The sequence below is a fragment of the Salvelinus fontinalis genome, chromosome 35 (assembly GCF_029448725.1).
Source record: "Salvelinus fontinalis isolate EN_2023a chromosome 35, ASM2944872v1, whole genome shotgun sequence".
Lineage (NCBI taxonomy): Eukaryota > Metazoa > Chordata > Actinopteri > Salmoniformes > Salmonidae > Salvelinus > Salvelinus fontinalis.
In genome coordinates this window covers 22,903,976-22,931,967 of record NC_074699.1, presented here as the reverse complement: position 1 = coordinate 22,931,967, position 27,992 = coordinate 22,903,976, and the positions used below count along the sequence as shown (strand labels likewise).

General features: G+C 41.5%; 3 protein-coding genes across 6 annotated transcripts in view; all 3 read left to right on the top strand.

Moving 5' to 3' along the window:
* The first annotated feature begins 44 nt into the window (after nucleotides 1-44).
* On the top strand, nucleotides 45-12,011 carry LOC129834575 (tropomyosin alpha-1 chain). Of its 4 annotated transcripts, XM_055899685.1 has the most exons (10): nucleotides 45-277; nucleotides 860-985; nucleotides 3,288-3,421; nucleotides 4,298-4,415; nucleotides 6,857-6,927; nucleotides 7,109-7,184; nucleotides 7,395-7,457; nucleotides 7,686-7,755; nucleotides 9,671-9,749; nucleotides 10,232-10,474. In XM_055899685.1, exons 1-10 carry the CDS (start codon nucleotides 164-166, stop codon nucleotides 10,233-10,235), a joined length of 855 nt encoding a protein of 284 aa, XP_055755660.1. In that variant the 5' UTR covers nucleotides 45-163; the 3' UTR covers nucleotides 10,236-10,474. The 4 variants fall into 4 exon arrangements, with proteins under 4 accessions (XP_055755660.1, XP_055755661.1, XP_055755662.1 ...); XM_055899686.1 differs by lacking the exons at nucleotides 9,671-9,749; nucleotides 10,232-10,474 and adding an exon at nucleotides 11,246-12,011 and having other exon boundaries at nucleotides 48-277; XM_055899687.1 differs by lacking the exons at nucleotides 45-277; nucleotides 860-985 and adding an exon at nucleotides 2,103-2,380 and having other exon boundaries at nucleotides 9,671-10,474.
* A 2,106-nt stretch (nucleotides 12,012-14,117) lies between these two features.
* On the top strand, nucleotides 14,118-20,481 carry LOC129834574 (F-box only protein 22-like). The gene is made up of 7 exons (XM_055899684.1): nucleotides 14,118-14,333; nucleotides 14,932-15,064; nucleotides 15,673-15,760; nucleotides 16,005-16,103; nucleotides 16,924-17,076; nucleotides 17,394-17,559; nucleotides 17,941-20,481. The coding sequence occupies exons 1-7, from the start codon at nucleotides 14,203-14,205 to the stop codon at nucleotides 18,332-18,334; spliced, it is 1,164 nt and encodes a 387-aa protein (XP_055755659.1). The 5' UTR covers nucleotides 14,118-14,202; the 3' UTR covers nucleotides 18,335-20,481.
* Nucleotides 20,482-20,767: 286 nt separating this feature from the next.
* LOC129834573 (transmembrane protein 266-like) overlaps nucleotides 20,768-27,992 on the top strand; it is a 91,166-nt gene continuing 83,941 nt past the window's right edge. Inside the window, exons 1-2 of the mRNA XM_055899683.1 lie at nucleotides 20,768-21,726; nucleotides 23,057-23,205. Of these exons, the coding sequence (XP_055755658.1) occupies nucleotides 23,192-23,205 (14 nt within the window). The 5' untranslated portion in view covers nucleotides 20,768-21,726; nucleotides 23,057-23,191. The remainder of the gene's footprint in view (nucleotides 21,727-23,056; nucleotides 23,206-27,992) is intronic.

Below are 27,992 nucleotides of genomic sequence, written 5' to 3'. Positions count from 1 at the left end.
GGGATCCAGTAACTCCTCTGCTATAGTACATATTTGACAAGCTACAGTCGGCTCGAACACTCCAGCTTCACGTTCAGTGTGGTTCAGACGCGCGGAGCTTCTCAGCGTTTTACTCAGTTTGGTTTTTGTTAGTTGGTGAGGCCACCCCAACAACACAGCAGTCATGGACGCCATCAAGAAGAAGATGCAGATGCTTAAGCTAGACAAGGAGAACGCCTTGGACAGAGCTGAGGGAGCTGAGGGAGACAAAAAGGCAGCAGAGGACAAGAGCAAACAGGTTGGCATCCATAGAGAAATCGGGGTCTGTCTTATTTCGCACGGGTGCCTTTGGCACTGTGCGTCAAATGTTTGGGCACGGAGTGCTTTGGAGCGTTCTCTCTCTCTCTCTCTTGATATGGATTAAATGAAGTCTCAGAGGATGCGTATGAGGATCAGTATTGATTGCTGTATTTAATCTTATTAGAAATATATTTGTTTTTGGGGTGTGACAATATTTTACTCCAGGAATTTTTTTATAATATTTCTTGTTTGACCGATTCATTTATACTGCATTATGCAGGATTAAGCCTACTATAAACTAATATTCTTTGATCAGCGTTAGATTTTTTACCATAAAACATGAATAGCGTAGTCTATTGATTAAAGTATGCCACTCTAGTGTTGTGAGTGGATTGAATAAATGGAATGTAAATACTTGTCCAAAGACAAAGAAGATATCATGAAACATTTGTAAGTGTTTGCCTTTTTTCCATGACTCTTGGCTCTTGTTTTCTTCCCTTTGTTGTCTGTTTCTGGCTGTGCGTCCACGCTGCATATGGCACACCCCAATTGACTGATGATTTTCTCCACCAACTATCAGCTTGAGGATGACCTGGTAGCGCTGCAGAAGAAGCTGAAGGGAACAGAGGATGAGTTGGACAAGTACTCTGAGTCTCTTAAGGATGCCCAGGAGAAACTTGAACTCGCTGAGAAGAAAGCCACAGACGTAAGTTTGAAGAGGTGCGGTGGCATAAACCTTTCCGAAGTGTTAGAGTGGATTCAGGGGGACCACGAATAGTCTGCTAACATTGAACCTCAACATTTTTCATTCTAGGCCTAGTCATTATACATATACATATACGTTAAGATTATTTGATTGTTTCAGTTTGGAATAGCCTACATAATGGTTTATGGTTAATACCTGCGTCTTCAATAGGCTCGACCATTGGCCTGCCATGGGCAATATTCCACATGTGTTCATTGAAACCGAATAAGACTGAGTAGACCAACTGTAGGCTTAACAAATGTGCTTTGTGTGCCACCCTCCTCGAAGATGCAAGCAGAAGGTTAAATTTAGATGTGTTTTATATGGCCAAGATACAGCTTACAGGTTTAGGCAGTGTACCCTGTGCACCCCGCAACCTGTTGGGTTAAAATGGGGGCCCGTTTAGAACTTCAGTTAAAAGTTTGGTGGAAGTTTTTGAATATTTTAAATACCTTAAATTTAGATTTGTAGGAGTCATACATTATATTCCACTCGTCAAATTAAAACGTTTACTTCTCCTTTTATTGAGAATGTTGTAGGGGACGCCAATAATTGAACGTTTGTTCTTATAGGAAACATGCATCTTATTGTGTCAGTTTAGAAAGAACACCAAATTATGATAGTAATTATAGTTAAAAAAAAACATTAAACAAAAATGGTACCAAAAATATTTATACTCTAAGTAGCCTATCATTATTATGAATTGGGATAATCATGTTACTTTTGTCCTTATGTAATCGATTTTTATTTTTAAATACAATTAATATCTTTAAATACATTTTAAATGCTTATTTTAAAACGTTTATTATAGGTTTAATCCCCCCATAATAAATGAATATCCCAGATATGATGCGCAATCACAACACCACTAACATGAGCCTGTTGGGGGGGGGGGGGGGGGGGGGGGGTGCTCTGAGCAGAGTGCCCATTATAGGCTAATGGCCAATAAGTCATTATGACATAATCATATTATCTCACTATAATACAAAAAATAAAAACCTCTTTAACAAAATCTTTCTGAATATTTTGAGGCAATTTTGCGCAATGTATGAAATGTGTTACTTCCGGTGTCATTTAGCGCAAGTCCCAGCCTCCCCAGTAGCTGTAGGAAAAAAACACAGAGACGTGAGCAGATTTTCTCATCCCGGCATCGTTGCGCGTTTCTGTCCCGAGAACCGTTAGAAAAAGGCGTAGGCAATAGAACATAGACAGTAAACAAGCGAAATGGCCGGTCTAACGTCGTTGGAAGCTGTAAAAAGGAAAATTAAAGCATTACAAGAGCAGGCTGACGGTGCAGAAGAGTCGGCAGAGATGCGGCAGAAGGAACTGGGTCTGGAGAGGGATGCGAGAGAATCCGTAAGCCCTGGCTAATAATTTAAGACAATTAGGCTGCAGCCTGCCTGACGACAGTATTAGTATAAATCTGATCAACACGCTTGGTAAAACGATAGACAGAATATAGATGATTTTACGGTACTAAAAAATCTATATTTGTCTGTCATGTGATGTGCTAAAAGGATGGAGAAATGGGACAGTGAGAATCGATTTAATGGTAAAACGTTGCAGGCAGGAAGGCTCCAAAATAAACACATTAACCTAGGCTGCTGCAGTTTCAGCATGCTCCAGTCCATCATACACTATCATCCTACACCTCCTGTAGCTACATACATTTACATAATTGTCAGCTTATTATGTTTATATTGGTCACTGCCTTTCCAAACATACCAATTAGGCCTATATAAATGTATATTTTATACAATCTTGTCTATAGAATGTTATATATAATGTTGGAGATTAGCATGAAATTACAGGGGCTCCCGAGTGGTGCAGCGGTCTAAGGCACTGCATCTCAGTGTTAGAGGGGTCACTACAGACCCTGGTTCCATTCCAGGCTGTATCACAACCGGCCGTGATTGGGAGTCCCATAGGGCGGCGCACAATTGGCCCAGCGTCGTCCAGGTTAGGGTTTGGTTGGGGTAGGTCGTCATTGTAAATAAGAATTTGTTCTTTAACTGACTTGCCTAGTTAAATGAAGGTTAAATAAATAAATAAAATACAGTGTGGTCTGGGCCCTTATCCCTTTCTCACACATTTAAACCTTAATCCCCAATAGTGTTAAGAAGCCCCCCACAGAGGTGTCCAAATGTGACCTCCAACCTCCTCCATTACACATCTCTCCAGATACTGTATTATGCAAGAAAGTGTGACTGTCTGAGTGTGCATCAGGTTGACATTGTGGTTTCTCCATGTTGTGCTCACTTAGGCCGAGGCTGATGTAGCTTCCCTGAACAGACGTATCCAACTGGTTGAGGAGGAGTTGGATCGTGCTCAGGAGCGTCTGGCCACAGCTCTGACCAAGCTGGAGGAGGCTGAGAAGGCTGCTGATGAGAGTGAGAGGTGAGCAGCAGCACTCAGAGACTCCGACTCTGTATCATACACTACACTCTTAGACAAAAAAGGTCTAGAACCAATTTTTTTTATTTTGGCTGTCACCTTAGAGGCCTGTGAAGAACCACTTTTGTTTACGGGTAGAACCCTTTTGGGTTCCAAGTAGAATTTTTTCCACAGAGGCCTCTACATGGAACCCAAAAGGGTTTTACCAGGAGTCAAAAAGTATTCCCCTATGGGGACAGCCGCAGAACCCTTTTAAAACCATTTCTTCTAGGAGTATAGACACAGCCATTATCAGACCCGTCAGTCTGTCTCAAACCCAGTCATCAACACCAAACCCATATAGATGACATCAATCCACAAGACCACAGTAATAATGTTATCATTTCACTGTTAAAAGTGTTCAGTAAAGGATGCATGATAAAGGTATTGTATCATTTCAGACAGTAGTTTTAGAAGAAGCCGAGACAAAATGGAGCCCCGTAAATTGTGCACAGCGACATCCATTTCTTATGATATGTTACATCCTGCATTTATTTTACAATATTCTGCAATTCATATGATACAGTATGTTATGAATTCCAATAAGTACAATGTGACAAATTTGTAAGTGCTTAAGATCATGTTAAATCTCTTTAACTAGCACACTTATTGAGAAGAGTTAATGTAAAATATGCATAAGCGCACTACCAGATTTATTGTGTTACAATATGCAAGTGCCAAATGTAGTTATGGCCCCCACAGTGTGTGGACTGTTGGGCTGCAGATTAATGTGCTCCTATTCCTTTTAGTTTATCAACATTTTATTTATTTAAAAAACAAGACAACGTGCAATGTCCTCCTATCCCTGACATATGTCCCCCCCTTTATTCCGTCCTCCAGAGGCATGAAGGTGATTGAAAACAGAGCATCGAAGGATGAGGAGAAGATGGAGCTGCAGGAGATCCAGCTGAAGGAGGCCAAGCACATCGCTGAGGAGGCTGACAGGAAATACGAGGAGGTGAGTTTCCTAGCATTCCTTAGGCTGATACTTTATTATATACAGTGCCTTCGGAAAGCATTCAGACCCATTGACTTTTTCCTAATTTTGTTATGTTACAGCCTTATTCTAAAATGGATTAAATAAAAATACATTCTCATCAATCTACACACAATACCTCACAATGACAAAGTGAAAACAGGTTTTTATAATCTTTTTCCAATTTATTACAGAAATACCTTATGTACATAAGTATTCAGACCCAGACCCTATGAGACTCGAAATTGAACTCCGGTGCATCCTGTTCCCATTGATCATCCTTCAGATGTTTATACAACTTGATTGGAGTCACCTGTGGTAAATTCAATTGATTGGACATGATTTGGAAAGGCACACACCTGTCTATATAATGTCCCACAGTTGACAGTGCATGTCAGAGCAAAAACCAAGCCATGAGGTTGAAGGAATTGTCTGTAGAGCTCTGAGACAGGATTGTGTCGAGGCACAGATCTGGGGAAGGGTACCAAAAAAATGTCTGCATTATTGACGGTCCCCAAGAACACCGTGGCCTCCATCATTCTTAAATGGAGGAAGTTTGGAACCACCAAGACTCTTCCTAGAGCTGGCCACCCGGCAAAACTGAGCAATCAGGGGAGAAGGGCCTTGGTCAGGGAGGTGACCAAGAACCCGATGGTCACTCCGACAGAGCTCTAGAGTTCCTCTGTGGAGATGGGAGAACCTTCCAGAAGGACAACCATCTCTGCAGCACTCCACCAATTAGGCCTTTCTGGTAGAGTGGCCAGGCGGAAGCTACTCCTCAGTAAAAGGCACATGGCAGCCCACTTGGAGACTCAGACCATGAGAAACAAGATTCTCTGGTCTGATGAATCCAAGATTGAACTCTTTGGCCTGAATGCCAAGTGTCACATCTGGAGGAAACTAGAGGTCGACCAATTATGATTTTTCAATACCGATACCGATTATTGGAGGACAAAAAAAGCAGATGCCGATTAATCGGCCGATTTATTAAAAATATATATATTATATATATTATATATATAATTATATATATTATATATATATATATATATATATATCATACACACACACATTTTTGTAATAATGACAATTGCAACAATACTGAATGAACAATGAACACTTTTATTTTAACTTAATATAATACATAAATACACACACGCACATAGCTCTGAAGTGACAATGATACTGAAGAGTCTGCTTAGGAGACAAATACTCTCAACTGTTTGAATAAAAATAGAGTTTAAGTTACCTGTGATGAATGTTGAAAACAAAAACTTTAATTTCTATATGCAGGAAATCCTATTTTAATAATGGGCATGGTAAGAATTGACAACCAAAGTGCGAGTCATAATTCCCATGACACCTAGCAAAATCTGAAAAGCTGTTCCTTCATTTATTCCATAGGATATTTTTAGATTCACTTAAAATAAGGTCTGTGTTTCGTGTAGGCTTACATCACCGTGCCAATTTTATAACTGTGTAGATATCCATAGGACAAGGTAACTCTGATCAATATTGGCTAAATATAAGCGAAGATACATTTTTTTGTAGAGTGGATTTATGAAAATATGTTGACAAATGTTACCTTGTCCTAGTGAGATTTACACTGGTATCAAAACGTCGAGGCGGTTTAAGCCTGCACGAAACACAGACCTTATTTGAAGTAGATCAAGACATTCTCTATGGAAGACATGAACGGTAAAATAACGAAGGAACCCCTTTCAAATTCAGCCGCAAGTTATTACAGGAATTATAACGCGTCGACTATTTCTCTCTAAACCATATACCTTTGACTAATCAGGAAACTATCACCTCGAAAACAAAACGTTTATTCCGTTCCGTATTTTATCTAACGGGTGGCATCCATGAGTCTAAATATTCCTGTTACATTGCACAACCTTCAATGTTGTCAAAAATACGTAAAATTCTAGCAAATTAGTTCGCAAAGAGCCAGGCGGCCCAAACTGTTGCATATACCCTGACTCTGCGTGCAATGAACGCAAGAGAAATGACACAATTTCACCTGGTTAATATTGCCTGCTAACCTGGATTTCTTTTAGCTAAATATGCAGGTTTAAAAATAAATACTTGTGTATTGATTTTAAGAAAGGCATTGATGTTTATGGTTAAGTACACATTGGAGCAATGACAGTCATTGATTGATTGTTTTTTATAAGATAAGTTTAATGCTAGCTAGCAACTTAACTTAGCTTACTGCATTCGCTAACAGGCAGGCTCCTCGTGGAGTGCAATGTAATCAGGTGTTAGAGCATGTACTTCTGAGGTCCTCGTGTGTATGTGTGTGCGCGTGTGGGAAACAGACAGCCTATAGACCTGTACATGAAACTAAACATATAACATATTGATTGCTTGGTGCACCAATGTGCTATAGTGATGTGTTGTCCTATTATGGGTGAAAACAGGTCGCCCGTAAGCTGGTCATCATTGAGAGTGATCTGGAACGTACAGAGGAGCGCGCTGAGCTCTCTGAAGGGTAAAAACTTTGGAACCAACCACAAAATACAGCACAATTTACTGCTTTGGAGACAACCTGCTGTTACTCTTATTGTGTACTTATTGCCCTGTTATAACTCTTGTTTCTTTCCCCCGTCGGTCCTCCTATTGCATTCGTTCCTTCTCCTCCTCTGCTCCTTCAACCATACCTAAAACACCAGCAAATGCGCTGAGCTTGAGGAAGAGTTGAAGACAGTCACAAACAACCTGAAGTCTCTTGAGGCTCAGGCAGAGAAGGTAGGTGTCTGTTTAGACAAATGTATGTCTTCTCAGGTCGTTGCAGTCGGGGGTTATATCCCCACTGCCTGCTAGTATAGCCACAGAGATAAAGGGAGGTAACTCTATTGAGTAGGCCCACTCATTTCTGCCTGTTATCCCTTGAACCAGTTCATGTCGGTAGTGCTGTGATGATGACTTTCTGACCTGCGCTCCACTATGTCACTACAGTACTCACAGAAGGAGGACAAGTACGAGGAGGAGATCAAGGTTCTCACAGACAAGCTAAAGGAGGTGAGTTCCCTTTAGTGTTAGCAAATTAGCCCCTGTTTCCATTCACTTTACCATTAGCTAAAGTTGGACATTAGCGTTAGCATGTTAGCCACTAGATGTTCTGTAAAGTGGGACCATAGAAAGGGTGGAGAACACTGGACATTGTATTATATATCTATGTTGAAACATGTTTTGGTGTGATGAGGATGGGAGACACTCATCACATCTTGTCTGCCTCTTGTGCCACAGGCTGAGACCCGTGCTGAGTTCGCTGAGAGGTCCGTGGCCAAGCTTGAGAAGACCATTGATGATCTGGAGGGTATGGACCTTTTTCCTTTCAGTTCATATATTGTGAAGCATTTTCTATGTGAAAATCTGAGGTAAGTTGTATAGTAAAACAGGACATATGCAGTGCCTTCAGAAAGTATTCACCCTCCGTTGTATTGTGTTACAGCCTGAATTTAAAATTGATTACATTTTGTCACTGGCTTGCACACAATATCCCATAATATCAGAGGAATTATGTTTTTAGAAATGTTTACAAATTAATAAAAAATGATACGTTGAAATGTCTCGAGTCAATAAGTATTCAACCCCTTTGTTATGACAAGCCTAAATAAGTTCAGGAGTAAAAATTTGCTTAGCAAGTCACATAATATGTTGCATGGGCACACTCTGTGTTTAAAATTATTTCTGAATGACTACCTCATTCATCTCTGTACTCCACACATAAAATTATCTGTAAGTTCCCTCAGTCGAGCAGTGAATATCAAACACAGATTCAACCACAAAGACCAGGGAGGTTTTCCAATTTCTTGCAAAGAAGGGCACCTATTGGTAGATGGGTAAAAAAAACTAAAAACACACGCATTGCATAACCCTTTGAGCATGGTGAAGTTATTAATTACACTTTGGATGGTGTATCAATACACCCAGTCACTACAAAGATACAGGCGTCCTTCCTAACTCAGTTGCCGGAAAGAAAGGAAACCGCTCAGGGATTTCACCATGAGACCAATGGTGACATTAAAACAGTGACGGTTTAATGGCTATGATGGAAGAAAACTGAGGATGAATCAACAACATTGTAGTTACTTCACAATACTAACCTAAAGGACAGAGTGAAAAGAAGGATGCCTGTACAGAATTAAAATATTCAAAAAATTCATCCTGTTTTCAATAAGGCACTAAAGTAAAACTACAAAAAATGTGGCAAAGAAATTACCTCTATATCATGAATACAAAGTGTTATGTTTGGGGCAAATCCAACACAACACATCACTGAGCAAGCGTGGTGGTGGCTGCATCATGTTATGGGTATGCTTGTCATCTGCAAGGACTAGGGAGATTTTTAGGGTAAAAATAAATGAAATAGAGCTAAGCAAAGGCAAAATCCTAGAGGAAAACCTGGGAGACAAATTCACCTTTCAGCAGGACAATAACCTGAAACACAAGGCCAAATATACACTAAAGTTGCTTACCAAGATGACATTGAATGTTCCTGAGTGGCCTAGTTACAGTTTTGGTTTGAAAATCTATGGCAAGACTTGAAAATGGCTGTCTAGCAATGATCAACAACCAACTTGACAGAGCTTGAAGAATTTTAAAAAGAGTAATGTGCAAATATTGTCAAGTCTAACCTTTCATCACCTCCTCTGTGGTGTCATCAGATACTGGATCTACATTCTACACAGTCAGTTCTGTGCTCGGCAGACTAAGCCAGTGCCACAGCTGACATTATGGCAGCATGAGACATTTCTTTCCCTGGCCTGCACTAGCCTAACAAACACTGTTGGTGTGACTGTGATGCTGTGGAATTACAAAGCATTCACAATGGAGCTCTATATAATTTGGTTGGAGACCATGTCATTTCCTTTTGGAAAAGAAAGCAGCTACACACTATACCACTCTGATGTAATATGTATTAAATAGATACAAACATTTCGACAGCAAGCTGCCGGGTTTCAGTTAGTTGTTTCCTGATTGGTCTAAACAATCTAACAGGGCATTAGTGGCCTGTGCACATCCTATTGCTCCCTTATTCTTTTTCGGTTTGACATTCTATTTTATTTCGTTCAGTTCTCTGACAATCCTTTGTTTTTTACTACCTTTTCCCCTGCTTTCTTTGCTCTGTCTATCATCTCTGTTGCTGTCCCCACCCTCCTTCATTATCACCCCATCAATGTCATCTCCTCCACCACTCCTCTCCTCCTCCTCCACTCCACCCATAATAGATGAGTTGTATGCACAGAAGCTGAAGTACAAGGCCATCAGCGAGGAGCTGGACCACGCCCTCAACGACATGACCTCCATGTAATTTATCATCTGCTTGTGTCTGCTTGTGCGTTGTGCATAGGTCCCACCCACTCACAATGTTTTCTACTGTATACTCCCTCTAGTGGCATATTTTTCTGTGTGTTTCATCTGTTTGGATTTTTCCACTCACATTTTAGTTTCAGTGCCTACTAATTCTGACTCACTTTACGCTTCTTCCATGCAACAGAAAATAGCTTTTGCCTTTTGTAGTTAACTAGTGGCTTTTTTGTTAGGCTGAGAAAACTATATATAATCTAACATGCATTGTACAATTAAAGTTGTACAGTCAGTTTTTACATGCTTTTAGAAACATCTAAATTGAACTTCCAGAATAGTGTACCTCTCAACCCTTTTTGAGTACCTGGCGCTGCTTTCTGTTCTGTGTCCTGTGGTTTCCATCCTGCATGTCAAATCAGTCACGTGCCTTTCTACGATTTGTCCCTCCAACACGCTCTGTTTTTCCTCTCATTCTTTTCCAGTTAAATTGTTTACATCATCTCACAACCATCACAGATGCCACCCGCTGGTTGAGAGGCCTCTCTCTACTACAACTATGTGGCAGTATCGCCCAACATCCTGTCCCCTATGTCTCCACGTCTCTTTACCACAGCACCACCGCACATTGGGCCTCTGCTGCTGCTGCCATCCTATAGACCACATTTTGTACAGAACCCTGACTCATTTTGCTTTCTGTAAAATAAACTTTACATCCATCCATGTCAGCCATCCTTACCCTTCAAATCTGTAGTTCTTAATTTCCTTCATTTCCTGTCTTTAAATGTTTCTGTTTAATTTATTACTGAGCAGCTTTGAATTAAAACCGAAAGCTCCTCTTCCCAAACATATGTTTTTTGATTTGATTTTGGTTGGCATTATGGTACTATGGTAGTAGTATTAACAAAACATGTGCTTACATTTGGACAAAAGCACATCCACAGAGCTTATTCTTTAAAAAAAAGTATAAAGTGTTTATTGACAGGGATAGGCAAGAAATTAAGAGGGAGAGAGATAGATAAAAAATATTATGTAGAGGTGCGGTGGGACGGGGATTTGACCCCACTCAGGCAGTGGATTGTGTAAGTGCAGAGGGCTGCGGCCATGACCTCTCTACCAACCTCAGGCATGGTTTCAACTTCTTTAACCAGACGAGTTCAATTACATGGATTGATCAGAAACTGAAAATGTACCTGTTTCAACATTCCCGACGGTCACACTTTGCTTCATGTTCAAAGCCAAAAGATAATAGTGACTTGTGTAACATTGGGGATATTTTGTGAACATATAATTGTCATTTCACAGTCACACCATCTCCACATTGAGGTGAGGGAGCCATTTCTTTGTTTGCAGATAGATGTGATCATTTAGGCAGAGGGTAGAAAACAATGGTATTTGTTGTGTGTGCTGTTGTAGCAAGACACAAGACTCTATCTTTTTGTACTAACACACTTTGTTCTCTCTTCTATTTTCTCTTAACCTGCTTTCTGACTGCAAAGACCCTCTGTACCGGCAGCTTGAGAAAAATCGTCTTCTTTCCAATGAACTGAGAGTGGTGTTAAATCAGGATTAAACTATTACTGGATGTGTTGTGAAATTAGCACTGTGCTCAAATTAGAAGAAAAAATGCGGAGCATCAGAGAAATTAAATGCATGTTCACATTGCAGGTGAAGAGGACAGGTTTCACAGACTCACAGATGGATTTAAGCACAGGCCTATTTTTGTTTAGTTAACCAACATCTGGAATTGTTATTTCATGAACAGCAATTCGATTTAGATAACATAAACTGGATCACTGGATCACTGTCTATAAGTCTATGACTGAAAGATTGTCCATTGTACAGGAGTAATTCTGGGCATAATCTGGGTCTGTGAAACTGACCCACAATGTATGATAAGGCTTGATATGAGTGTGCATTATAACAATATCTACTGACTGTGGTTGACTAAGGATATACACAGGGACCACCTTTTAAAGTTTTAACTATAACAATCTTCATTCAATATTATTGGGTCTGTGAAACGCTTGGTTAAGTCATTTTCATTGTGGTCAAAAATTATAAATAGTCTGCAGGCTTAATTTTTATGTTGCACACATAGTGATGGATTTAACATGTTTAATGGTACTGTATATTGACAGACAAACTCTGTCAGGCTAATGATGAGAACTGTTGGATCAAATGTTGGATCAGACACTCATGGACCTCAATAACATGCAACAACATGGTCCATTATCACACAAGACTGCACCGCTCACCTGCTGTGACCTGGTCCAGCATTACACCATGATCACACCAACACTCACCTGTCGTTGCCATGGAGTGCTCCTCCTTGCCCTCTTTGTGGAGATCTCTGGGGCTTGACTGTTTTCTCAGCTCTCAGAGGGGCTGAGAAAACAAACACAATGGACTTTAACTGGATGTTAGCTAGACAGCAAAGCAGACATATGGCTGAGTAGTCACTTGACTCATATACCATTTATTTTTGTATGTTAAAGTGAGATTTAATTGACAAAATATGCACTTGATTTATTAAAGCTATTATAATGGACAGGATTACTCTTGACCAATTAAGCCATAACCGAAGCCAAGGTTTAACATTTGTACTTTTTTATTATGCTTTTGTAACTTGTTTTTTAGTTATTTATTGTCCATGTTTCTTTATGTCCATGTTTCATATGTATGTGCTGGTGCCTCAGTGATATACATTACTTATATTTAAAAGAAAGTAAGCATGTGCAATATGTACACTGATACAATGTTTAGCGAGGCTGGAGGTACAGTATGTTCATTTAATCTCAAATAGATCGACCTAGATCATTTCATGTCCAGTGTCACTCCCCAGGGAATGTTTTTTTGTTGTCAAATATCATACATGTTTGATTTGATGGTGTGTGTCTCTTGTTCATTTTATTATGTGAATATAATATATAAATAAAAACCCACAATCACATTTATGAAGTGTCACTTTCAGAAAACATGCTGACATCTGTAATCTGTGCTATTATTTTACAGTGGTTACACTTGTAGATAAGGGGTACAGTTAGAATCGTAGTCCAGTCTCCACTAAGTCAACTGTGATTTTGTTGAAATGTATTTGACTTGTAAATGCCCTTTAGAAATATCTGGCTCATATTTTTTACAAGTGGAAGCAGATGTAGTGTGTGAAGACTACACTCTAGTGTTGGTGTGAAGCTACTGCACAATGATCATTAACTCGCTCTCCAAGGCTGCGTTGACACAGGCATCCCATTTCTGAACTTTTTCCACTAATTGGTCTTTTGGCCAATTAGATCAACTTTTTTTGCCCCAAAAAATCTGAAATAGGCTGCGTGTGTAAACACAGTCTAATACTACTTTCAACACATAATCATTATCATCAACCAAGGTGGTACCTCCTTGAATCGATCCATTTAATAATAAAAATTATATTTCCAGGACCATGCATAGCCTACTATTTTTGTGTTATTTTGCAGTGATATAGAAACTACAACAAAAAAAAACTTGTTTTTTTATGAGGATAATTCTTTCTCAAATGCCAATGGACTGAAAATGTCATCCATTAATATATGACACAATATATATATATATGTGGTGAAAGGACAACAACCTCTCCCTCAACGTGATCAAGACAAAGGAGATGATTGTGGACTACAGGAAAAGGAGGACCGAGCACACCCCCATTCTCATCGACAGGGCTGTAGCGGAGCAGGTTGAGAGCTAGTTCCTTGGTGTCCACATCGTCAACAAACTAACATGGTCCAAGCACACCAAGACAGTCATGAAGAGGGCACGACAAAACCTATTCCCCCTCAGGAGACTGAAAAGATTTGGCATGGGTCCTCAGATCCTCAAAAGGTTTTACAGCTGCACCATCGAGAGCATCCTGACGGGTAGCATCACTACCTGGTATGGCAACTGCTCGGCCTCCAACCGCAAAGCACTACAGAGGGTAGTGCGTACGGCCCAGTACATCACCGGGGCCAAGCTTCTTGCCATCCAGGACATCTATACCAGGTGGTGTCAGAGGAAGGCCTTAAAAATTGCCAAAGACTCCAGCCACCCTAGTCATAGACTGTTCTCTCTGCTACCGCACGGCAAGTGGTACCAGAGGGTCAAATCTAGGTCCAAGAGGCTTCTAAACAGCTTCTACCCCCAAGCCATAAGACTCCTGAACATCTAATCAAATGGCTACCCAGACTATTTGCATTGTAGGTTAAGGGCTTGTAAGTAAGCATTTCACTGTAAGGTCTACACCTGTTGTATTCGGCGCATGGACAAATAACGTTTGATTTGATTTGTACATACTAGGCAGATAAAGTGTACTCGCCACTAGGTGGCAGTAATTGTGTATTTTCTCCCGAACACTGCTTTCGATATTTAGCTATGCGATTTGCATTAGTGAAAGGTCAAAAGACAAATCCGTAGCTAGCTGCCAAGATCTTGCGAAGGAAATATGGATGGAAATACAGACTTTTCTGGCGTTTCAGATGAATGCACGGCAGAATACATTCTCAGTAATGTGGCAGAAGTAGTGGAGAGAATTTTGACGTTTGTACCAACCAAATCCCTGCTCCAAATTGCTTGGTAAGTGACTAGCTAGCTAGCTAACGTTAGCTAGCTAGCTAACGTTAGCTAGCTAGCTAGATTAGCCACGGTCCGTGCTATCGGGGAACCTTGGGACGCCCCCCCCCGGTAAGGGTAGGGTTTCGGGGGGTGGGGGTATGGATGTCCCAAGGATTCCGGATAACACTGACCGATTAGCCACAGTCAGCTAGCTAGCTAACGTTAGCAAGCACAGTGTTGTATCAACAATGGCAATGCACGTTCCAAGTTCTAAATAGGACTGGAACTGAATATATGTAGCTAACTAGCAATCTACACCAAATGTGTCTGTTAGCTGTATACGTTTTGCTTGCAAAAAAAGGCGTGCAGCCATGTGAAACTAGCATACGTTAGTTAGCTAGCTACCTAACAGGTAGCGCAACAGTATTTTAGTAATAATCTTGTATTACAGATTAGTGTTTGACCGCTAAATTAGCTATCTAAGAAATGCTTGTAATCTAGCTAACGTTAGCTAGTTATCCCCAGACTGGTCGTAGGTATCATGTTTTTTTTAAACAACTTCCTTGTCATGCCAGGATGAGAGTGAGAGCTAACGACGACTGTCTTCCTTATTGTGCAGTGTTTGCAGACTGTGGATGAACTGTGCACGGAGAGTACTGAGGGTCCAGCAGAAGTTGACGTGGGTGTCTGCCTCTGGACCGTCCAACTATGACGGACATGCTCTCTGCCACAGCCTGGCTGAAGAAGTGAAGGTCAGTTTGACTACTGGAAATACACAAGGTCTTTTTCAGGAGAACGTTCATGAATTGTTGATAGAAGTGTCATGAATAGAGCTGACATGATTGCATGCCAGAGAGTAGTATGTCGTGAACAGACTACATAAACATAAATGGTACCGTAGATCTGTCTTTATACTATGAGCTCCGATTGATAACGAGCAGAAGTAGTTCCAGTTTTTCGTCACTGGTTTTATATTTGGACAAATCAAGTTTTCACAGGTGTTAGCAGGGACATCTGGCCCATACATTTACCTATAACTTACTTGCAAAGAGTGGATCTCCTCAATCCGGTTCCACTCCTCGTTCTAGCATCTCTTCTATTAACATGTACAGACCCAGAACTTAATCGAGCGTCTGACCAATTACGCAAGACTTTAGTTCTGGGTTAACTGAGATTAGCCAGAGGCATGCTTGTTTGACATTATGCATATCTATCTGTATGCTTTTGCAACAGTCCTACAAGTAGGCTAGTAGAACACAGTAAAGTTATAGCCTGGCACCTACAGTGGAAGACTGTGTGCAGTATGTGGAGTCTGACATTATTGAAAACTGTAGAAACACCTCTCTCTTAATGTTTGCAGAATGTTTACCTGCTGCCCAAAACAGTCTTGGTTATGGTGGACAGCGAGACCTTCAGTGGACAAAACTCTTGCTACAAGCAGAAAAAGGGTAAGATGTAACATGTACTACATTTACTACTCTGTAGTAAAGCACACTAATAATCCTGGGCCGAGAAGTAAAAAGTACTGTGGCCTCTTATCTACTGCAAACTTCCATTTAGTTTATGTTACTAAACACGTGTTAAGTTATTAAAAGTTGTAGGCTAAGTTGTGAAACCTGCTGCTTATATTAGAGACCCAGTCAGTAACAATCTAAATGTAAGGCATGTTCTAACCTGTATCCCCTCTTGCAGCACGCAAGACTCACCACAGTCCAGACTCAGTGGAGGAACTGAACAGGCTGTTCCCCAATGGATGTGACATCATGGCCATTGCCACTCCTGGTGTTGTTTGTAAGAACCACAGTATTTTCATATTTCCCTTCCTAATGACCAGAACACCGTGTGGTAACTATTTTGTGTGTTGTAATATGTTATAACACATAATTCCTACAACACTAACCACTGATAGCTAGCTCTTGTGCCATAACTCATGACACAGGCTGCTGCCAGTGCATGACATTCAGGTCCTTTCCTCTTTGATGCGTGTTGTGCATTCTCATCTACCAGAGTTTTTGAATGTTATTCAGCTCACTTAAGCGTATCACAGAGGAATGGGTCACCTGTCAACAGGGGATGGTCCACATTAATCTCCCCCTGCCTTATTAGCATAGGGTGCTCTACTTTGGAGCTGGGAAGAGAAGCATGGTGACTAGATATGTCGATAGATAGCCTACTATTCCAGGACTGACAACAGGGCCTGTGCTCTGTATTACTCTATATAATCACTAAGCTGGAGAGAAGTGACACTCCATCAACCAAGTATGCAGATAGTGTCTTTGCTCGTGAACTGAAAATCTGGCTAGGTAATATTGATTTGTTATGTGTTATGTCACATAGATTGGGTGCTTAGAGAAGCAGAGAAGTGGAACGCCATGCAATATGCTCAAATGCAATTACTGTTAGCTAGCTAACTACTTTAAATGTACATCATACAGGTGATACATTTACCAATATAAGGAAAAGGACATTGGTTGACAGTATGATTTGTCCTTTTGCCTTTTCCCACAGTTACCCCGAAGAAGGCATTTGCCAAAATGTAGATTTTTTTTAAGCAAACTTCCAATGTCCTCCCAAGAGTTGCTGCTGAGTCTCTTTTCATCTTCCCCCACAGTAACTCCCAGTGGCTCCCACTCGGGTCCACCGAAGGAGTTCCAAGAAGGAGAAGCTGGCTACGCTATCATGTTTCCTAGGATGGAGGGAGTGGACATCCGCCCCTTTCACTTCTGCAAACGCACCATTTCAGAGTCACATCTGGAGGAAGCAGGTTGGTGTGACCGACTGGGAGTTGAAGTTATGATGACCAGTTCAGAAATATACCTTTCTCCGCTCTCCCACATAAGGGTACCACAGTCAACCATTAAGCTGGTCAGTGCCGGTCTTGTTCTAGCCCAATACAAACCCTGCAGTGTAAAGTTGATACTAGGATTAGTATATGAGTGTGAGTGATAAATACCAATATTTACAGAAAAGAGATGGCAACAAACATTTCTACAGTATGCTAAACACATCCTTGGCTCTAGCCAACCGTCCACCATATGATTCCATCTCTGACCCCTCTCTGTTGTCGTCCTGTCCCCTCAGGGCTGGTGAATAACCCTGATCTGCGTGTGGTGCTGCTCTTTGGCTATGAAGCCTACAAACCCGGAGCAGCCCGCTTCCTTAACCAGGTCCTGGAGCCTTTGGCACGCAGCAAGGCTCTCATCGCTGGGGGCCATGTGGAGAATGTCTTCTCCCCTGAAAGAGAGTGGTGAGTACCTGAGTGATCTGTAACATGTACTGTTCTTTTCAATGCTGAGAAAGGTCAGGAGTTCTCAAACAGGGGTCTGAGGTCTTATTTATTGCGACCCCCTAGTAATCTACCAAGCGGCAAAACAACATATTTTTTAAGGTAGTGGGGGTCCTCAGCTGGAGGCTCATCATATTCAGAGGGCCTTGACATGAAAAGTTTGGGAATCCCTACTCTTACTATGCAGCTGTGACTTTGTTTTTGTCTGTCCCGCCATCGTTCTCTGTAACTTGCTGGGGCTCGTGCGGTGGTTTAGGTCTGGCCCTGAGTAGTACCGGGGTTAGGGTTTAGCTTAGAGTATTACTATACAGTTATGTGACAGTGGTCTGTCTTTCTCCGTAGCTGTGGCCGGGGGTCGTACGGCGTGGTGGGTTTGGCTCTGAGCGGTCCAAGGATCCAGGGGGCCAGTGTTCTCCTGGAGCAGGACGTGAGCAGCCCCAAGGCAGCCGAGGCCACCATACGGAGACTGAAAGCCGCCAACCTCCCAGAGAGGAACACCCTGGGCTTCATGTTTGCCTGCGTGGGCCGCGGACACAACTATTACAACAACCAACGTAACGTGGAGGCTGACACCTTCCGCAAGGTGTTCCCCAACATCCCACTGTTTGGCTTCTTTGGTAACGGGGAGATCGGGTGTGATCGTATCGTGAAGGAGGACTATACTCTGTGTGACACGGATACGGACAGTCTGCAGCATGGATACACCACTGTTATGACCCTAGTTCACCTTGGCTGAGGAGTCGATGGTCATATTTACATTCAAACTATAGTTTGTTTTGTTCACTTCAGGTTCCTATTGATTAGGTACGAAACGGAAGAAGCAGAGGTACTATCATAACTGGTCCAATAAGAAACACCTGTTTTACGTTTATGTTTTGAAACGGTGTGCCCTAATGAATACAACCCTGGTGTCTAGTTCAGAAGACTGTCTGTGCACGTAACAATCAGGATCAACAACATTTTGGTTGTGGAATCTTAACTCTCAGCCATGGTGGTATGTGATGCTGTTTGAAGTGGATTACAACATGTAGATGTCTTTCTTTTTGTTGTGTTCAACTTGTCCCAATGTAAAGTTTTAACTTTGTCAATTTTGGGGGGAAATGCAATGTTTTATTGGCTGCGATAGAGGCAAATACTTACTTGATCATGCATTAATCAGTTTGAAACTTGAAAAGAAAATATTGCTGATATGTTAGTGAGTTTAACAAGGTGCTGATGGGAATCAGAGAAGAAAATACTGTCCATTCATCTCAGTCCTCTGTTACAAAATAATACAGTGGACTTCCCCATCTAAAACACATATATATTATCCTGAATTACTCACCAAATGTTATGCACATATTCAAAACATATAACTGAAACTAAGTAATAATCTTAACCAGATGGTTTCTTACACCTTATAGTGAAAAGTTACTGACACTTGAAGTCCAATTAACAAATATAATTGTTATTAATTATTATAAATACTTGTTGAGATTACCGATCAGGCACTTTTTAGTTAAGAAGATAAGGAAAGTAACAGTTTGTCTTGATTTCAATGTTTTCTCCTGTATGTGCATTGACACATGCCCCTCTTTTAGTGTTAGATATGGAGAAACGCTTTTTGAAATGCAATTAAATCGAGGCCTATTCCTACTACCTTTTATAAGACTATTTCATACACTGGGCAATTCCACAATAACAGAGTGAGGCTGAGACTGATTTTTCACTTGAAATTTTATGTCAAACAGAAAGCAATGATTGCAAAGTTAAAGAAACCATCTATGCATAAGGATGACTTTTATAAAGACATTTACTTGAAGAACAGTGAACAGTGGGGCGGCAGGTAGCCTAGTGGTTAGTGCGTTGGGCCAGTAACCAAAAGGTTGCTAGATCGAATCCCCGAGCTGACAAGGTAAAAAATCTGTCGTTCTCCCCCTGAACAAGGCCGTCATTGTAAATAAGATTTTATTCTTAACTGACGTGCCTAAATTAAAAAAATGTTTTTAAAAGATGCAAAGTTTGGTAACAGAAGGAGGGTTTGTGCTGTCATTCTGTTATTGTGTAATTGCCTCACTAGCTTCTATTTACGCAAATGGATTCCGTGGTTTAGACAAAATCTCTTTGTAAGGTCATATTTGTTGCTTCATTGGAACTGATGGTTTTAAAATGTGTTATTATTTTACGTGTTCCCCTCCCAAACAGGGTATTCCCACCATTATATGATTGTGTGATAAACATACCATGTACAAACAGTTTTGTAGTTGGGATTCTGTACAATATTCTGCTTCATTCATTGAATTTACGAACATATTATAATTCTGAAGACATTCCTGATGACAGTATTTGTTTTGTTTATGAAGGTATGAGAAATGTTTAGGAAGTTCAAAACAGTTCTTTGGAGATGAATGTGCAATTTTACCAACCTATATGTTTGACTAAATGGTTTTGATTGCTTCTGTTTTTTATTTAGAATAAGCTATTTTAAGGTATAACTTTTCAGGATAGCATACACGTTTTGTCCTGATACTCTGTAATGGGGAAATGTAAGATCACTGTTCGTAGTTTTCTGTGACCTAACTTTTTCCAAATAATACTGTACACTCAACAGAGGTTTTCATCTGGATAACAACCTTTTTTTTTTATAGCAGACATATTTTAGGAACATGCATCTTTGTCACCTTATACACTTTCATTATATTCATTAGACAACACACCTAATGATAACACACAACCATTCTGTGTAGAGCTAATGGGATCATTTTTAAAAATTGTTCTTCAAATCGTTTTTTTTGGCTTTAATATGATGAGCAAAATGTTTAAGGTTACAAGCACTTTTCAACTATGTGTGCCAAATATGTTTGATTTATTTCAAATTCAATAAATGACTGCCATTGAAATGTCTCCTCACTCTCTGGCTTTCTCTATCTCTAACTCCTGCACAAGAGTCACAACGTGGACTTCAGGTTTAGGTATCCCGATTTATCATAATGGAGAAAAAATGTGCATCTAATTATTTTCAGAACATCTTCCAATATATTCTACAACCAATGTACTTATATTAACATTTAAATGAAAGAATAACAGAATAGTAAAACTTGCAATTTATATATATGCTTTCTTATATAACAGGCCTAATTGTTCAGAATTGCTCTATCATAGACTACAATTATTTCATATCGACCATTTCTGAAAGCCTAACCTTGACAAGCAGGCGTGTTTGATATAAGGCTGCGAAGACGCTATGAGATTGACTGATGTGCGCTCTAACCATCGACTGGCTATTCCTGGTGAATGACAAACTGTTAAACCAATTGGTAGAAAGATCATTTATATTCCCATAGTATCTTCAATTTACGAAACGATAAAAAACGTAAAGCCTATGGACATGGAGAAAGGCAGCTCGGGCATAAAGCTATAGGGCTACAAATCAAGTGAGGTGACTGTACCTCAGTTTTCATTCGGTTATCAGGATTTGGAACTAGAATCCACTGAGAGCAAACATGTGATTCGTGACCGAAGCAAGCAATGACAATGTTAGAGCTTCGATACTGCCACTATTCGGCATGAAAAGAGACGGCAATGTTTTTGACGTTGTTTCGCGGGGATTATGCTACTATTCTCGGGTTTGAAGGGAGAGAGCCAGGCATCACAGCGTGGCACTAGAGAAGCCAGAGGTTAATCACGTTTTCAGCACCTAGACAGCTCCTTGTGGAAGAGGACGTCTATATTCGGCAGCAAGGAGTCCCTTCTGCGATCGCGGGGGAAGCCCTCAACCCTCACTAGCAAATTTGGTGCGTTGTAGCCAACAACACACACAACGTTCTGACCTTTCTTCCTCCACTCTCCAATGATGCTGTTAGCTGGTTATTTGGTGGTCAGTCAGGGACACTTAATATAATCTTGCTGAACGACAATGGTGCTTGCATTTCGGCTCCAGTCTTTTCGTTTTGCACAGGATTCTAAGCAGCAGCAGCGGCAGGGGTGCTTGTCCAATGTAAAAGTGCTAAGGAAGGCAGCAGCCTACACATCGCCACGAGCTTGGAGCACGAGCCTCACTCACGCTGATCATCACAGAGGGAGACATTATCACGAGCACGCGGCCAACGGGAGGCTCGATTAGATTGTCAACAATGTAAATCAAGACAGGTAGGAAGGTTCCTCTTTGGTTCAACTGAATAATAGATTAGTTGTACATTGCCGGGGCACTCCCTCGGTGTAGCCTACAACGGGGACCACCCCCGCTTTACGCACTAGGCTACTATAGTCTCTCGAGTCTCTGCTTCTATATTCAGGTACTACAGCGACTAAGTATAGTCCTAACGTGGATTAATGCTTGGCTTAGTCCGTTTCAATTACAATTTCCAGTAGGGTTACATTATTATTAGTTCTCGAACAGGGAGGCAAACATTTGCATGTCAAGCTATCTGTAAGTTTGGTTTTGACGTGGATATGGGGCTGAGTTGTGGTTTGAATTTTATGCAGTGCTACAGAAAAGCCTTGTAAAATGAAGTTAGTGTGAAGAAACCTCAGTTATGAAGTAAGGGGCCGTTAGCCTACTTTACTATTCAATGAACTGTGTGAGACCCAGGGCATGTTCCAAATGGCCTACATAGGCTCACTTAAATGTAGTGCACTATATAGTAAGTAGATTAGAGGCGAGATGGATCTGAACTGATAGGCTCCTGTAGCTTATTAAGGTCATGCAGAGACCAGTGGACAGACCTCTACTTGATATGTTGTGCTGATCAGGCAAAGCACAGTCTATGAACTCTCACCATTCAAACACCATGGTCGAAAAAAGGCTATTGAAGAGGATTTGCTTAACATAACCCTTTATACAGGAGGTTGGGATGTGCTGACAACCTTCAGTTGTTGTAGTCTTTAGTAGAAGTCTCTCAATAGACCTTCTCACCAGCACCATCTGCAATGTAATGATGGGCAACACAGAATGATTTGACCTGTAATGTCTCTCACATCTTCTCCATTTGAACTATTGGTACTGTAGTGTATGTCTTGCGTTTAAAGTGTTATTGAATGACACATACCATACTCTCAGGGGATTGCCATAATAGTGTGTCACTGTCTGTCATCAATCATATCTAAATAAAGACCAAGCACCTGGGTAGGTTTTCACTCATGCATGTCCTGTGTCAAGCGTAATGGATTTTCACAGCAGTAACTCAACAATGGACTCATTCTATGGTGAGAGCAGCTCTTCATGAGTATTATCCAGCAGACATGCAGGTGATGTGCTCTTACCATAGACATAGAATGAATCATCTTTTACGTTGAAGAATTGCTGTTGTAGGTTACTCTTCAAGCTACAATTATAGTTCTTCATTGTCTCAGTATCCCCATACTGTTTCTGGTGCCATTATACAATGTTTTACTGAACTCATAAACATCTTAGTGTAATACGGATGTAATATGGTTGTAGTACATGTCAGGTGTAATTGATATTTAATTTAATCCCCAGGTTCAACATGAGTCCAGCAGAGTCTATCTGGTGTGGTGAACTCAGAAGCTAAGAGAGGCATAGCCTGACTGAGAACTGAGTGAAGATCATAGCCTCCTCCTCTTCCTCTGTCCATCACCATCACCATCCACCAACATGGCTAACCCTCAGTAAGTATAGTACATTACACCACCCAGTGTGTGTATCTCCTCTCTGTCCCCCCCAGAAAATAACCTGTGCTCAGTAAGATCTCTCTCCCCCCCAGAACATGACCTGTGCTCAGTAAGATCTCTCTCCCCCCCAGAACATGACCTGTGCTCAGTAAGATCTCTCTCCCCCCCAGAACATGACCTGTGCTCAGTAAGATCTCTCTCCCCCCAGAACATGACCTGTGCTCAGTAAGATCTCTCTCCCCCCAGAACATGACCTGTGCTCAGTAAGATCTCTCTCCCCCCAGAACATGACCTGTGCTCAGTAAGATCTCTCTCCCCCCAGAACATGACCTATGCTCAGTAAGATCTCTCTCCCCCCAGAACATGACCTGTGCTCAGTAAGATCTCTCTCCCCCCAGAACATGACCTGTGCTCAGTAAGATCTCTCTCCCCCCAGAACATGACCTGTGCTCAGTAAGATATCTCTCCCCCCAGAACATGACCTATGCTCAGTAAGATCTCTCCCCCCCAGAACACGATCTGTGCTCAGTAAGACGTTTCCCTCTTTACCAGACTTCTCTGACCTCCTCTCATTTCTCTCCCTGAATAATAAATATGGTATTGTACACACAGGCATGCACGCAAACACACTGACACACACGTACACACACACACACACACACACACACACACACACACACACACACACACACACACACACACACACACACACACGCACACACACGTACACACACACACACACACACACACACACACACACACACACACACACACACACACACACACACACACACACACACACACACACACACACACACACACACACACACACACACACACACACACACACACACACACACAGACACACACACAGAGAAAGTGAGAGAGACAGAAAGGGAGACAGAGAGGGAGACAGATACAGAGAGAGGCTGAGCGAGAGGGAGAAAGAGAGAGGGAGAGAGAGAGAGGGAAAACGACAATGTCCCTGTTGCAGAGGCAGAGCTCAATGATATTGCTGAGGAGCACCTCATCGGTCAGCTCATTTGGAATTCTGCAGTCTAGCCACTCTTTCACAAATTCTTCTTACCTTGCCATTTTTTCTTGCTTCTTGCTACAAGATAGTTCAACATTTCCTTTCAGAAATATACCCGACTAATGAACAATTGCTTATGCAGTGATGATCTTCTTTGTGGTTACTCCCAGTTGCGTGATCAGTAGGGATGGTTAGAGGCCAGGACAGGTATGGTCTAATGGAGATGTGTAGTGTAGGGCGAGAGGACCAAGGAGACTGAAGAGGAGGCTTAAGTCTTTAGGCCTGATCTTGACTGTGGCATCTATAGTTCCTTGAGCTTATTTGGTCTCACTTGACTTAATTATTAGTCTTCAGCAGGCTGTATGTAACTAGCCATGCTCATTATCCAAACGTTTAATAAATGAATGGTAAATGAAAAGCCCTCCTTCACTGTTCTCTGTCCGTCAGTGTGACAGCCAGTCAGGGGATGTCACGAGAGACTAGGTGCGTAAGGAAGAATCAGGCGCAGAGAGCATAAGTTCCACAGGAAGAAGTGCACTTTAATAACGCACCGAAAAACAATGCCCACAACACAGGGCGCGGAAAAAATGTGGACCAACCCAAACACACAGGGTACCAGGTCCGGAGCACGAACACCAAATATCATACACACGTAACATAAAAATAATCCCGCACAAAACAAGGGCGGGTAAACGTACTATAAATAAGGAAGCCCATCAAGCACACAAAATAGACACAGGTGCAACTAATAAGACAAAACAAACAGACAACGAAAATGGGATCGGTGGCGGCTAGTAGAACGGTGAGGACGACCCCCGAGCACCGCCCGAACAGGCAGGGGAGCCAACTTCGGCAGGTCGTGACAGGGGAGTGGATTTATTCTGTGCCCTGTCGGTCCAATTCTATTCTGTCACTCTGTCTTGCTCAGTCAGTGGTGTAGGGCTGTAGCCTATCTTTGGGCCCAGTTGTTTAAGATTCTGAAGGGTTGTCGTTGCAGGACAGCACCATTCATCTTTCTCTCCGTCGCTGTTGACCCTGTTGTTTATTCAATGCCAACAGGAGGGTGGGGAGGTTGGAGGGCTCTGCCTCTGTTGTTCAGCATGCTGAGGTTGACAAGCACATGGTGTCTGTCTGAGCAGGGTCATATTCCTGTGAGTCTTTTCCAAGCAGAACAGTAACACAGGGATGGATGGATGCTTGGGCCAGCTCATCTATTGGACCTCCTCTATTACCGAAGATAATAAGTAATCTGTTAGGTAGTCTCCATTACATGCATCTAGTTTTAGTAGCCGGAAACAAATTGTTTTTGTTGTTGTTGTGAAGAGGGTGCTATTTCATGCTGTAGGTGATTTGCATCTTAGTAAATGTCTGGATTGAAACTGTACTTTATTTCATTCCTGATGATTTTCTGCCTAGAAAATCCTTTCTGGATGTCATATCGTTTAACATATTACAAATCAAGTCCACATCATAATACAGCCCATTCCCATTTCACTGATCACCTTTCTATGCAGACTCTTTAGCTTTGAGCCTCAGGTAACCTCAAACACACTGCAGTTCAGTGCGACTGTAAAGAGCCAAGACCTTTCCTCTGCTGACAGTACAGCACAGCAGCTCTCCAGGAGGGTCTCTCATCATCAGTGTGTCTCCCAGTCCTGGTATCTGTAAAGGTCAGATGAGACTGGTCACACTGTGCCTGTCTGAAACATGCCATGCCTACAGCTTCCTGAAACCAGACTCATTTATCATTATGGAGATTTCCTGCATAAAGTCAAGGCTGATGGAGTGTACCCATAGGCTAGCACATACTGTAATATTAGGAAAGGAATCAAGACAAAGCCAATGAGGAAGAAGAGGTGAAGGAAGGTTTAGGAAGCAGATTCGTTTGTCTTTGTGGATGGGTTGAATGGAGTGGAGTGAGCATGTACATGGTTTTGATGGAGTGAGCATGTACATGGATTGGATGGAGTGGAGTGAGCATGTACATGGGTTGGATGGAGTGGAGTGAGCATGTACATGGATTGGATGGAGTGGAGTGAGCATGTACATGGGTTGGATGGAGTGGAGTGAGCATGTACATGGATTGGATGGAGTGGAGTGAGCATGTACATGGATTGGATGGAGTGGAGTGAGCATTTACATGGGTTGGATGGAGTGGAGTGAGCATGTACATGGATTGGATGGAGTGGAGTGAGCATTTACATGGGTTGGATGGAGTGGAGTGAGCATGTACATGGATTGGATGGAGTGGGGTGAGCATGTACATGGGTTGGATGGAGTGGAGTGAGCATGTACATGGGTTGGATGGAGTGGAGTGAGCATGTACATGGGTTGGATGGAGTGGAATGAGCATGTACAGTGCCAGTCAAAGGTTTGGACACACCTACTCATTCAAGGGTTTTTTCTTATTTTTGCTATTTTCTATATTGTAGAATAATAGTGAAGACATCAACACTATGAAATAACACATATGGAATCATGTAGTAACCAAAAAAGTGTTAAACAAATCCAAATATATTTTAGATTTTAGATTCTTCAAAGTAGCCACCCTTTGCCTTTATGACAGCTTTGCACACTCTTGGCATTCTCTCAACAATCTTCACCTGGAATACTTTTACAACAGTCTTGAAGCAGTTCCCACATATGCTGAGCACTTGTTGGTTGCTTTTCCTTCACTCTGCTGTCCAACTCATCCCAAAACATCTCAATTTGGTTGAGGTCGGGTGATTGTGGAAGCCAGGTCATCTGATGCAGCACCATCACTTTCCTTCTTTGTCAAATATCCCTTACACAGCCTGGAGGTGTTGGGTCATTATCCCTTTGAAAAACAAATGATAAGTGCAAACCCGCATATCACTGCAGAATGCTGTGGTAGCCATCCTGGTTAAGTGTGCCTTGAATTCTAAATAAATCACTGACAGTGTCACCAGCAAAGCATGGAATTCAATCATGGGGCAGTAGATAGCCTAGTGGTTAGAGTGTTGGACTAGTAAATGAAAGGTTGCAAGATCAAATCCCTGACCTGACAAGGTAAAAATCTGCCGTTCTGCCCCTGAACAAGGCAGTTGATAAGGCAGTGAAACAAGACAAGGCAGTTAAAAATAAGAATTTGTTCTGAACTGATTTGCCTAGTTAAATAAAATAAAATGAAGGCTTGATTCACACAGTCTCCTCTGAACAGTTGATGTTGAGATGTGTCTGTTACTTGAACTCTTTGAAGCATTTATTTGGACTGCAATTTCTGAGGCTGGTAACTCTAATGAACTTATCCTCTGCAGCAGAGGTAACTCTGGGTCTTCCTTTCCTGTGGCAGTCCTCATGAGAGACAGTTTCATCATAAAGCTTGATGGTTTTTGCAACTGCAAAGTTCTTGACATTTTTCAGATTGACTGACCTTAATGTCTTAAAGTAATGATGGACTGTCGTTTCTCTTTGCTTACTTGAGCTGTTCTTGCCATAATACGGACTTGGTATTTTACCAAATAAGGCTATCATCTGTATACCACTTTTATCTTGTCACAACACAAGTGATTGGCTCAAACGCATTAAGAAGGAAAGAAGTTCCACAATTTAACTTTTAACAAGGCACACCTGTTAATTGAAATGTATTCCAGGTGACTAACCTCATGAAGCTGGTTGAGAGAATGCAAAGAGTGTGCAAAGCTGTCATCAAGGCAAAGGGTGGCTACTTTGAAGAATCTCAAATATAAAATATATTTTAAATTGTTTAAAACTTTTTTGGTTACTACAT

Coding starts and splice junctions, on each gene's coding strand:
- LOC129834574 (XM_055899684.1), top strand. CDS start 14,203: ATGGATGGAAATACAGACTTTTCTGGCGTTTCAGATGAATGCACGGCA. Junction 15,065..15,672: donor GCCTGGCTGAAGAAGTGAAG/GTCAGTTTGACT, acceptor TAATGTTTGCAG/AATGTTTACCTGCTGCCCAA. Junction 17,560..17,940: donor TTCTCCCCTGAAAGAGAGTG/GTGAGTACCTGA, acceptor CTTTCTCCGTAG/CTGTGGCCGGGGGTCGTACG.
- LOC129834575 (XM_055899685.1), top strand. CDS start 164: ATGGACGCCATCAAGAAGAAGATGCAGATGCTTAAGCTAGACAAGGAG. Junction 278..859: donor CAGAGGACAAGAGCAAACAG/GTTGGCATCCAT, acceptor ACCAACTATCAG/CTTGAGGATGACCTGGTAGC. Junction 7,458..7,685: donor TCACAGACAAGCTAAAGGAG/GTGAGTTCCCTT, acceptor CTTGTGCCACAG/GCTGAGACCCGTGCTGAGTT.